A 14,021-nucleotide genomic window follows, 5' to 3' on the forward strand; every position below is an offset into this window, starting at 1 on the left:
TTTTTAAAGTTCAGCCACCTAGACCTGATCTCATAAAAGGGATGATAAAATTTGGAAGTCCACATACTAGAAGTGTAGATAAGATATGTTTTGTGCAGGAGAATCAGCTCAGCAGTAATTGGATAGCTGGGTCTGTGAAATAATGTGGAAAGTACTTTGTTAGCGTAGCATCCTAATAAAATGTTAGAAAGCAATTGCTAGTGACTGTTTGAAGTTACAAAGACGAGCATAACTTAACACAATTTCTGGCTTTGAAAGACTACAATTTGTCCCCTGTCTTTTAAAAACAGGTGCTAGAAAGTGATTTGAAATTTGAAATAAGCTGAAATTTGAGATTTTAGTTCTTGTCATTTCAAGCAAGTTTGCACAATGTCTTCAATAAGAATATAAACTTTACCCAAACTTCATATTTTTTATTATGAAATCTATTTAAGCATCTAATACACCACTGATATAATTCCACTTTGAAGCAGTCGGTCAAGTTTCAATATCATTATTTCAGGTAGGCATCTAAAAATGGGATACAATGTTGAGAAAGGGAAATTCCAGTCAGACTGTAGCCTTGTCATGGTTTGTAGTAAATCATTTGCGATTGATATATATCCATTATTTTTTGTTTCTTTTAATAATGATAATGATAATACGAATATAATAATAATAATAATAATAATAATAATAATAATAATAATAATAATAATAATAATAATAATAATAATAATAATAATGATAATGGTAATAAAAGCGATGATAAGAATAAGATGATGACGATAAGAAGAAGATTATGATGATGATGATGTTGATGATGATGATGATGTTGATGATGATGATGATGATGATGATGATGATGATGATGATGAGAAGGCATAAATGTGATAGATGATTCCGTATGAGTAAGGATGCAAATACTCAATTTTTGCATTAGTTTCACAAGAATAACAATACAACTCTAACCTGATATTGATACACCTAATCCGTGGTTATGTAAATTTTTTTGAATAAGATGTAACAAAGTTTCTAATGTAAATGTTGCTGCTCGTCCATTTTATCTGTTTTCATATATTAGATTGGAGCTTACATTCAATTTCACATTGTTATTTATATCAAAGTTTCTAATTGAAATGGAGGATGTTATTTCATCAAGCAATGTTAAGAAAATAACTTTGAAGGTGTGATACAACCTAAAGTCAGATTAACCAGACCGCAATAAATCACAATTTGCTGACCACCCGTGGTCCAGCTGTATTGTAATATTTTACAACGCATCCATGCTGCAGTGCGACCAGAAGGCACACAATTTGCATTCAAAGAGGAAAATACGAACAAAGCTTTGCTGATATACAGTACAGCCAAACAGAGTTGGCAAAAAAATGTTCTAACTTATATAGCAAAATATTTTCTGATCATACGGAAAATGTAGGTCTAATAATGGCAATTATGCTTTTTATCTTGTGGCTGGATAAAAAATATTTAGTTTTTCTAGGCCTTTTTCCAAATGTATATTTTTTAAAATTTTATTATGAAACGTTAAAATGCTTCGACAAACAACTTTTTGTCATTATTTATTATGCATATTTTTTCATAAATTTATGATATTCTCCTCATTCAGTTCCCTCAAGTAGTTGTGGGAGAGGACTGACTAAAGCTAGACAAAATGCTTGAAACCACTTTTTTGAGTGCAAATGAGTTTGATAATAATAATAATAATAATAATAATAATAATAATAATAGTAATAATAATAATAATAATTATAATAATAATAATAATAATAATAATAATAATACCTACCTACCTACCTACCTACCTACCTACCTACCTACCTACTTACCTACCTACCTACCTACCTACCTACCTACCTACATACATACATACATACATACATACATACATACGAACGTACGTACATACATACCTACATATATACCTACATACATACATACATACATACATACATACATACATACATACATACATACATACATACATACATACATACATACATACCTACCTACCTACCTACCTACCTACCTACATACATACATACATACATACATACATACATACATACATACATGCATGCATACCATTTATATTACACATTTTCATCACTGTGTGAGGCTCAGTGCACGTTAAAAATAAATTTACAAAATTTACATATATAAAACTTTTACCACAATAATATCAATAGCAGCAGTGTATGTAATATCGTATCAATATCATGAAAATGTAACGGTAAAAAGTAAAAAGGTAGTGCTTTAACAATGATTTAAAACTCTCAATACAATTTGCTTCTCTTATTCTTCTGGGCAGGTCATTCCACAGAAGGGGCCGCCATAAAATTTATAATTATAATTATTTCTAAGAGTAAGCCTAGTTTTGTCGGTGAAGGATCATAAATTCCTATTTGGTACATATATTTCTAGCATGTTTTTAATGTAGTCAGGTGCTTCCACATTTAGGCTTTTAAATCAAAACAGAGCAATCTTTAAAACAATTATTTCCTTGACAGGCCGCTAGTACAGCTCATACCGAATAGGCAGGGAGTGTACCATCCTATTTTGTCTTGTCACAAATTTAGATTCACTATTCTGTACCCCCTCGTGGATCTTTACCTTGCAGTTGGTGAGGGGGCTTGAGGCACACGGGAGGGCAAAGGTGTAAATCCCGGTCGACCGTCACGAGACCATCCCGGGTATCGAGCCAACGAGCCACATGAGCTGCTCGCCCCGGTGTGTGACTAAATTTGATCCAAACCCGGTGCCCGAATAGCAGCCCTATCCCGGGCGCCACACTATTGTCCTTATGTCGAGTCCCAAACAGTCCCGTCAATGGCGAAGCGGTCTGCCGCCTAGCCAAATAATACCGCGTTCGTGTCGCCCGGGTCGTCGGCACGTCCGAGAAAAAAGCGAACGTCCCATGCATCAATCGATTCGCGGCCTGCCGATTGGAAAATGCGACGGCGGGGATGGCGAACTGACGCGTATATTGTCCCTGAACGTCGAGAGCCAGAGTATGGCAAAAAATGAGCTTTTATCAAAGCTATTGGCCGTTCATTGCGTTGATATCCTCCTTTTACAGGAGACCCACCTTTATTCAGGCGCGCAATCTTCCCGATTCCAGATCCCAGGCTATACGGTGGTCCAACGCGAGGACACTTCGAGGCTCAAAGGAGGGGTTAGCGTTTACGCTAAAGAGCCATCGAAGGTAAGGGTCATTGAGAGCGTAACGGACAGCAATGGGGTGAACCGAATTTCCGTGGAAGTAGGTGGACTGTGTTTGCATAATATTTACAAACCACCTAGAGCGACTTGGACTACACCACCGGTACCGGTGGTCAGCCATCCTTCCATCTGTCTGGGAGACTTTAATAGCCACCATCACGAATGGGGCTACCGAGACTGCAACGAGGCAGGAAGACAACTCCGCTCATGGATGGACTGTAATGATCTACACCTAGTGTACGATCCTACAGCCAAGGGTACCTTCCGGGGTACCCGCCATAAGAAGGAGTACACTCCAGACCTCACCCTCGTAACGAAAAGCGCGAACGGTGAACCGCTGCAGGTGAAGCGGACAGTCCTCGGGGACTTTCCGCATAGCCAGCACAGGCCGGTTCTTGTCACAGCTGGGGTGACAATACCGAGGGTGCAGTCTCTCCCACTTTGCAGATGGAATTTCAGGAAGGCTGACTGGGAGGAATTCAGTTCCTATATCGAGCAGGTCTGCCCTGCCATTCCTCCCAAGTCCAAGAATATAACCAGATTTAGTAGGCTACTGGTTAAGAGCGCTCAACGCTCTATTCCACGGGGCAAGCGGAAATTCTACACCCCTTGCTGGACAGCAGAGTCGGAAGAGCTGTACCGAGAGTACCAGCAGACCCAGTCTCAGGACACAGCCGATAGACTACTTCAGTCTCTGGCAGAGGGAAGGAAGCAACGGTGGCAGGAGACCGTGGAAAGTCTCGACTTTACACACTCCAGCCGCCACGCTTGGCGTTTGATAAAGAAATTGGACCCAGATCGGAATTTCGCGAAGGCTGCACCGGAATGCGAGGCAGACACAATTGCCAAGAATATTAAGAACCGTAGTAAGCGGGTCCCTAATCAGGCTTTTGAGCGCGGTGTCCGCAAGGCGTACCGAACGATTTTGGACTCGCTACCTGCGGAGGAGTCGGACTGGACGGCCCCGTTCAGTCCCCGAGAAGTGGGTGCAGCCATTAGCGAAGTAAAGAACGGCAAAGCAGCAGGGATAGATGGTGTATATCCCGATATGGTGACGCATCTGGGCCCCAGGGCACGGGCCTGGCTAGCAGAGGCAATGTCGGACGTCCTTGCAAAAGGAAAGCTTCCACAAGTGTGGAAGCACGCGAAGATAGTTGCCATCCTGAAGCCAGGGAAGCCGGCGAAGGAGGCAGACAGTTACAGACCCATATCGCTGCTGAGCTGTCTTTACAAATTGTTGGAGCGTGTTCTATTAAACCGATGGGGGCCGGTCCTAGACGCTGCCCTGCCACCAGAGCAGGCAGGCTTCAGGGAAGGGAGGTGCACCACGGAGCAGGTCATTGCCCTTACAGAGCATATTGAGCACGGGTTCGAGAGAAAACAGCAAACAGGTGCTGTGTTTATAGACCTATCAGCGGCGTACGATACGGTCTGGTGCGATGGGTTAATGCTCAAACTTGCAAAAATCATAAGGTGCAAAAAGACCTTGAAGTTGTTCTCTTCGATCTTAGGGGAAAGGCAATTCCACGTCGCGCTGGGAGACGTCACGAGCAAAGTAAGGAAATTGAAGAATGGGGTCCCTCAGGGGTCGGTACTTGCGCCAATGTTGTTTAACGTCTACATTAGCGATATGCCGAACACTTCCTCCCTGAGGCTGGGATACGCAGACGACTGGGCACTCGTTACTCAGAGTAAAGTGTGGACCCGTCTCGAGAGCGTACTCAGCGAGGACGTCACCAGACTCAAATCCTACTTTGACAAGTGGTACCTGAAGATGAACACTTCAAAAACCGTGGCCACTGCATTTCACTTATGCAGTGGTTGGCACACCCGTAAACTGAATGTCCTAGTCGGGGACCAGCCACTCCCATATGAGCCGCGTCCAAAATATTTAGGGGTGACGTTGGATCGCAGCCTTACCTATCGGGCTCATCTCGAAGGGGTTGCCCGGAAGATAGAGAAGCGGAATAGTCTTCTGAGGAAGCTGGCGGGATCGACTTGGGGCGCTAGCCAAGCGCTCCTGAGAACATCCGCCCTGGCACTATGCTATTCCACCGCGGAGTATTGCGCTCCAGTGTGGGGTAGAAGCAGAAACGTTGAGAAGGTGGATGTAAAACTTCGCAAGTCGATGCACATAGTGTCGGGAACGCTAGCAACAACCCCTAGAGAATGGGGCCCGGTAATGGCAGCGATCCAGCCCCCCGATGTCCGGAGAGAGACCATTACGGGAAACTGGCTGAGTAAGATCAAAGAGAGAGGGAATGGGGATACCCCTCTCATGCGCATAATGAACGGTGCCCCCGTTTCGAGCCGAAATAAGTCCCGGCAACCCTTGTACGCAGAATCCCTGACTACGGACAGAGCTGCACATACGAGATGGAAGTCGGTTTGGACGAATTCAATCCCTCGTGGGGGCGGGGACCTACACTCCTCTAAGCTTGGTGAGAAGTTGCCAGGCTTTGATACCAGTAAGAGGAGACACTGGGTAGCTGCGAATCGGCTTCGGTCGAGGAGCTGCCTAACGGCCGGTGCGTTACATCAGTGGGGTCTAACTTCCTGTCCTTTATGTCCACGCTGTGGACAAGAACCCGAAACGGCAGAGCATCTAGTCGAAAGGTGTGTTGTGACGATGCTACCAGGCGGGTTCGCGACGGTGCACGAATGCGGACCGGACTTTGCTGATTGGGTCGATCGTCATAACATAATAGTGTGAACCATAAGAAGCTGCTACCATTCTGTATGACCTGCAGGCGCTTATGTGAGATAAAAGACCATTGCAATAGTCTAGACGTGATAAAAACATGAGTTGTGACGAGTTTTATTGTTGCATCTTTAATAAGGAAATCTCTAATGATGGATATTTTCTTAAGATTATTTGTAGGAGTTTTACAGAGGCTGTCTACTTGCATTTTCATAGAAAATTCATGTTCCAAGAACACCACGATATTTCTAAAGCCTGTCGAGGGCTGAATTGGACAACTGCTTGCAGAGCGTCCCTTTCACAACCTTGCGGAAGGTCCCGGGTTCAATTCTAATTACGGCACCTTTTTTTTCAATGTTTTCATGGCACTTCTACAATCGTTTAATTTCTTAATTTTGTATTATTATCCATTTTTATAATTTAAATCTATCTTAGGCAATGTTTTAAAAAATTCTGCTTTCGTGCATTTTTTCAATTTTTTTATTTTATTCCCATAGATTAATTTCGATAATACTGTAACGAGGACATTGAGTTACACGTTTCCCAAGCAATTGAATGGTGTTAAATTTTCCCTGAATGTATACCTGATATACAAGGCTAGAGAAATACTGAAAATTGATCCTCTCAAAAATCAAAAGATTCTAGACACAAGTAAAGACTTTATCTTCCACGTGGAACCAGTAACCAAGGTAATGAGTGTAACGTGTATAAGTCCATTTTTTTAAACTTCTTATAGTCAATTCATTTTTACTTCATTTTTTACATTAAAAATTTAGACTTTTAATCACTAGGGGGGGGGGGACTTTCGTTTTTTTCCTTGAGCAAGATTATTAACCCCCAATTTGCTCACTTGGACAACATGGGTGATTCCTGTTGACATCAGACATATTGTTTGATGGGTTATCTATATTCCTTCGTGGAATGCCTAGGCGACGATATCTTCTTATGATGTCGTGGCGGAAAAGGCATTTTTTTAAAATCACTATGTCATTGGTGACATTATGCATCATGTTTAGATTATTTGTGGTACGAGTAGATTAGATAATGAGTTTGTTTCTTACGTGACCATGTCAATCATATAAACATCTTTTGATGACCTATGCGTGCCCTTTGATGCCTGCAGAGGATTTTCATTTTCAACAGTCACTCACGAATAAACCCCGCAAGAAACAATTTCAAAGTCCCTTCTTCTTCTTCTTCTTCTTCTTCTTCTTCTTCTTCTTCTTCTTCTTCTTCTTCTTCTTCTTCTTCTTCTTCTTCTTCTTCTTCTTCTTCTTCTTCCGCCTGGTCGTTGTGTTATCCTTTTAAATAGAGGATCCAAACTACAAGTCACATTTATGAATTTCAAAAAACATAAACATACATTTCAAATACACACTGTGATCATTTCATTAATTAGAAATTGTCTAACGTTTCTAAGATATTTGTAAATTTTATTGTTTTTAGTTTCTACCAATTCTTGGGGGAGCTCATTCCATGAAAGAGAGGGTGAAGGCGGGTGTTTGTTCTTGATGATGGAATTGATAATTTGTTGTCTTGTCCTCTTGTTAGTCTGTTTTCTGGTTTATGTAATTAGGCAGTTTTATAATGGTGTTGTCTATATTAATTTCTTGGAAAGTACATGATACTGTATCTTGTTGTTTTGTTGTTTTTTTTTTTTGCGATGATTTTGCATTTTTTCCAGACATTAGCTTTCTGATAGTGTGTATTGTAATGAAAGTATTCCTTAGTCTCATTGCAGCACTATTTGGTAGCATTTCGATCCTGTTGATATCAGTTTTGGTGTAAATGCCCCCATACCATGCTTGTATATTCCAGGATTTTCCTTACTATAATTTTGTAGGTGGGGATTTGAGTTTTAATGGGGCAGCTATCCATGTTTTGTGTTTAGAACGCACTAGGTTTGTTTGGCTTTGATGTTATATTTGAGATATGTTATTTCCATTTGAGGTTACTGGTAAAATCTACTCCCAAGATATCTAGAAGATTTGACTTTTATCTAATGTTTGGCCATAAAGGTAGTACTTAGAGTTTCCATGTGTTTTTACTCTTTTTTGTTTTGTTTTTGTTTTACATTGACAGAACGTTAATATAGCTCACATTGAAGCTCATAAGCCATGTTTTCTCCCATGCTTCTAGTTTTGCCAATTCAATTTTTTTAGTATGGATACTATATTCAATTGAACGGGTGTGCTTACAGAGTGCAGTGCCATCTGCAAATAGACAAACTTTGGATATTAAACCAACATGAAGATTGTAATGTAAACAATAAAAAATAAAGGACTTATAATGGTCCTTTAGGGATTCCCAAGGTTAGCTGGTCTATATGAGACACGGTTGCATAATATTTGGCCACAAACCCTGAATCTTAGCTGAGTGGTTATGAGTCACTGCGCACAGGTAACGTTTGGTCGGTTGGGTCAAGCTGACTGGGTGAGCGGTAGCCGTGACTGAGTACGATTTGCATTAATTGCATACGTTCTCACCATCATTCCTTTGTCAAGTATACACTTATGTGGGAAAAAATCACATGTTGGAGATAAATCATGTTACTGTCTGTTGTATCGTTCTGATGGATATATGTATTTTTGTATTATATATGTATTATTGTGGAAACGTTTATATTTATTGTTAAAATGCACGGTGCAACCTGAGTTTGAAGTTTTAATTATGTTTTTAAAGTAAATATCTTACAATCTCTTTAATATTTTGTGAGTAAGTGCTTCAGTACTTTAAAAATATGCCATCAAAATTTCAAATTTTTGACTATTTAAAAAATGTACAATGTTTCGAAGACTGATATTTTCTCATTTTATTTCGTCTCACGGGTAAGGTTAAAATTTGTCACTGATTAATAGGTTACTGACAATTTAGTATGAAAATGGCTTACACATTTGAGTGTCATACTTCATGTGTAAACGAACTATGTAGGATTTGTTGTCGTCGTTCATTGACAGTAAAAGAGTTATGGTACACTGTTTACACAAATGTGTACATGTGTTCAACAACAACAACGACAAAGAAATATTGGGCACACAAATCATCACATTCTGTAAGATAACCTACGAATCACAGGGTTGATTTTCACATTTCTCATAATATATGACACACTACTTCCAACTGATATCATGTTAGGAGTCAATGGTAGGATACTTGGGTTAAATTTGTTTTGCTTTGCTTCACCAACTGAATTCAGATGCTACACAATTGGGTTAAGTATATATACTTTATTATAAGTTCAGCAACTGAATTTAGATCCTTTAACTTGGGGTTAAGTCTATATACTTTATTACTTCAGCAACTGAAGTTCTTTAACTTGGGCAACTGGAGTCAGAGCCTACAACTTGGGGTTGTCTATATCTATATACATTATTTCAGCAAATTAATTAATTTACTGCAGCTTGGGTTTAAGTGTATAGACATTATGTCATCAAATGAATTTAGATCCTACAACTTAGGGTTAAGTGTATTGACATTATGTCATCAAATGAATTTAGATCTTACAACTTAGGGTTGTCTATATACATCATTACATAATTTCAGCAACCGAATTCAGATCCTACAACTTGGGATTAAGTTTATATACATTATTTCAGCAAATGAATATAGACCATTCAATTTTTAAAATATTGTTTGGCGTTTTTCTGGTCTTATTAAACCTAAATTCATAATTTCTGACAACTGTTTCATCCCATCATAAAACCAGATCAAGGAGATGGGTCACATTTATAATTTAAAAACAAATCTATGAAACATTATATTGCATTAAATCTTGTTTAATTCATTTGTTTTTATTCCATCCAGTCATACTTGTTCAAATATCCAGGATCTGGATACATTTTCCTTTTAAAGATAGAAGACATTTGGAATAATCAGACAGCAGGAAGGTTTGAGGTTGAAGGAATTGAGATAAGTTTGATAGAAAGTAGATGTGCCTACTTGGATAGATCGACCTTTGAATGGAATCAAAAAATCTGTGTAAGACTACTTAATTAATTGGTGCTTAAGCAGCACACAGTGCTGATACCACCATCTTTCATGTTAAGATACCATTTTAATATCAATCCAGTGTCATGTTTGGATGAAATAGATGCTGTTAATTGACTTAAGTGTTTAAATTATAACATTTTATTTAGATTGATTTGCCCTTTTGTGATGAATGAATAAAGAATCCATAACTGATTAATAATCAAATTCTAACCATATTCACTTTAAACTAGCATGGCAGTTTTTGCATTTCTTGCGGCCTCATTGCGACGTCAAAAACGCAGAAAAATCTTTGATTTAGATTGTTGATGCAAAATCTGCAGTTTTAGGCAATTTGTTGCAAGTTTTTTTCTGATTTTATAAACGTGTACGCTAGAAAAAATAGATAGATCTAGAACCGTTTTGTATTTCCTAGTCTTGAACTTAAAATATATTTTATTGGAGTAGCTCCCGTCAGCTATGCTGTTTCCTCGTTTGATTGGGAGGGAATTTTTTCACTGTAACAAAGGAAACAATTGCGAAGCAATTTTTTTAGAAAACATTTGTGCGGTCATACGATTTCTGAGCGATCAAGAAAGACATCCTTAAGAAATTCATTCAGATTTCGTAATCGTTTATGGGGAAAATGTTATAAGCTAGAAACAGGTACGGTAACTTTCTAGTTTAAAGAACTTCAACAAGGTCGATCTGCCATGCAGGATAAGCCACGCACAAGGTCATTGTCTTCCCATTCACAAGAGAACATTCAGCATGGTTCGGGAGGACAGTATACTTAAAGGTCAAGATCAATCCTTTTGAATTGGAATTTCCAAATCCGCTGTTTATAGAATTACCGAACATTTGCAATTTAGAAAGGTGTCAGCCCGATGGATTCCAAAGCAGCTGATAGATGGTCTCATGCAGAAAAAATAGACCACTGTGTTCTGGGATGCTAAGTATGTTCTTTTGGTTGGTATTTTCAAAACGTGATCGGACAATAAATGCAGCGAGATATTGCGAAACATTGGACAAGTTGAGGAAGGCTGTGTGGCAAAAGAGGCAGTGGTGGCTAAGCGAAGGCGTTGTTTTCCATCATGACAACGCAACATCACATACGCAAACATCACATAAAACTGGCTTAAAACTCATGGATGGGAATTTTTACCATATCCTCCTCATATCTCTGATCTGGCACGATCCGACTTTCATCTGTTAGGATATCGAAGCGCCACTTGGATGGAAAACGATCCGTGGACGGCAATGACCTGAAATCAGATGTTGAGTCATGACGTCAATTTTTTAGGGAGGGTTTGTTTGCCTTCCTGTTGCGGTGGGTGGGGAAAATGCATCGATCAGCATGACAATTACGTAGAGCAGTAGACACATTATAGTATGTAAATCTGCTGTATAAGTTTCATTGAATCTACTGACCAGATTTCGGAGCTACGGCCTTATTTAACTTCTTCAGGGACAGCCTTCTTACATCGACACTAACTGAAAACAAACAGCAGATAGCACAACATCGCCAATGATAAAGAAAAGGACAACCATTAACAACATACTGAATAAGTCGCACAGTGCGCCCTAATCAAATGGGGAAAAAACTTACAACCAAACTGATAAAAAGGACGCTCTATAACCAGTCAATTGAAGGTGTTGTCAGTTGTAAAATCTGTAGGACATCCCCCTCTCATACATGGAAGATTAAAACAGAAACGCATTTTAATACAAGCTAGTAACATCACAAAATAAAAACGAATGCACATCCTACAGAACATATGACACAACATGGCAGGTTCTACACACCAAGAAACAGACGCACTCAAATAGCATCAGAACTAAGCTCAATACAAATAAGAAAAAGACAATAAATGATAACAAAGTCAACGACAAAACAGAAACTCAAATTTACACAAGAAAAAATCTAAGTCACAAAAGGGCTGAGTTGGCTTCCAGCAATAGATGTTGGGATTTCCATTGATAATGAGAAAACAGTGAGGGAGCTAGGAAAAAAGGATTGCGTCCAATTTCACACGCTTTAACGACACTTCTGATGTGAGTGTACCATTTGGAAAGATTATTGAACTAGGCTTCTTTTTAGAAAACTTTTAGATGGGCAAACTGTGCATTGACATGACACGATAACACCAGGACCATACCTTAAAATAAGATTTGGCTTAATCTCGGAGGAGGCCACAGGAAGAATTCCCTGAAAATGATATTGCAGGTAGCAAATCTGGAACGACCCAATTCAAAGAATGAATACTTCTGAAAGGGCAAGGGCAGCTATGAGAGACCACGCAGCAACATAGGCATTTATTTTGGTTTAAATTAAACAAGATGTTAAGCAGATCATGCACCATTGTTATTATTATTATTATTATTATTATTATTATTATTATTATTATTATTATTATTATTATTATTATTATTATTATTATTATAATATATTATTAAAATTACGAATATAGATATTGATATATAATTAAATAGATATAATAATATATTATGATTAAATATTGTTCAATTTTAGTTATTATTAATTATTAATTATTATTAATGAATTGCAGTATTATTGTATATTATTAAGATTATTATTATTATTATTATTATTATTATTATTATTATTATTATTATTATTATTATTATTATTATTATTATTATTATTATTATTATTATTATTCATTATTAGAAGTGTGGGTCAGGAAAAGGCAATCCTTGTCTGAACCCCGGGTTGGATCATCCTTCGTCTGGTCCCTATCCTGTTGCTGTTCCAGCACGATTGCATCCAAGCTGGTATCCCCTTCAGGGTCATTGGGGCACGCGAGCTCCTGCACGACGGCAATGTGCTGATCCGGTAGCAGGAGAAAACTGGCAGGAACAGCATGGGGAGCATCGCAAACTCTTATCAGAACATCAACCCTGGCCCTTTGCTACAGTGTGGCAGAATATTGTGCTCCTGTTTGGACGAGAAGTGCCCATACAAACCTTGTTGATGCGAAACTAGGAGACTCGATGCGAATAGTAACTGGATGCCTGAAATCAATTCCAACACAATGGCTGCCAGTCATGGGCGCTATAGCACCACCCCACTTGAGGAGAGAGGATGCAACACAGAAATGGATATCCAGAGCTGAAGAAGATAGTGGAACTCCTCTGCAAACCATATACAAAACTGCGCCCCCAACATCAGACTAAAATCTCGTTCACCTTTCTACCTATCAAAGAAAGAAAACTACAACACGCAAGAAGTCTGGTGCGAGGAATGGAAAAGGAATAAACCAACAGGAGGGGAACTAATTGAAGATCCCTGTAAAAGTCTCCCAGGTCTACGGGATCAACCAAGAAAATACTGGGTAGCTGCAAATAGACTACGGTCAAAACATACAAGAACAGCTGCCAACATGCACATATGGGGGCTATGAGAATCACCAACATGCCCAAAGTGCAACCAAGCACCACAAGATGCAAACCACCTCGTACTAGATTGCCCAGAGACAAAACTTGAAGGGGGGTTTGAAACCATCAACAAATGTGATGATGACTTCAGAACCTGGATTGATACCTTGAACATAGAAGTGTAGCCGAACGATACTACTACTACTACTACTACTACTACTACTACTACTACTACTACTACTACTACTACTACTACTACCACTACTACTACTACTACTACTACTACTACTACTACTACTACTACTACTACTACTACTACTACTACTACTACTACTACTACTACTACTACTTTCTACTATATATATATATTATATATTATATTATTATTATATTATTATTATTATTATTATTATTAATATTAATATTATTATTATTGCTGGAGAGAAAAATAAATTGGAAGTTGTTTATTTTTCTAAACAAAGGATATGATTTCCTCTGCAAGAGCTATGACGTTCCAGGACCACAAGGCACATTTCCATGCATCCGTTCATGCATAGGTGATGCATGAACACAAATAACAGCACATTATCATTTGAGCAGCGAACACCAGACGCATTTCACAGAGATTATAATGCTTTACCATCACAACACAAGGGTGACTAGAAGCCAGCAGCTCGACATCACAGCTCTATTCACACACCTCTTCTACACATCCAGCTGGACCATTTCTACTCCA

At 38.8% G+C, this 14,021-nt stretch overlaps 1 protein-coding gene across 1 annotated transcript in view; it reads left to right on the forward strand.

Annotated features, from left to right (window-relative positions):
- Positions 1–14,021, forward strand: part of LOC144979723 (uncharacterized) — a 122,812-nt gene that overhangs the window by 55,011 nt on the left and 53,780 nt on the right. Inside the window, exons 25-27 of the mRNA XM_078926677.1 lie at positions 503–570; positions 6,418–6,609; positions 9,725–9,898. Coding sequence (XP_078782803.1) covers positions 503–570; positions 6,418–6,609; positions 9,725–9,898 — 434 coding nt within the window. The remainder of the gene's footprint in view (positions 1–502; positions 571–6,417; positions 6,610–9,724; positions 9,899–14,021) is intronic.

This window comes from Berghia stephanieae, chromosome 9, assembly GCF_034508935.2.
Source record: "Berghia stephanieae isolate SIO BIC M18660-M18661 chromosome 9, UCSD_Bste_1.3, whole genome shotgun sequence".
NCBI classification, from domain to species: Eukaryota; Metazoa; Mollusca; class Gastropoda; order Nudibranchia; family Aeolidiidae; genus Berghia; species Berghia stephanieae.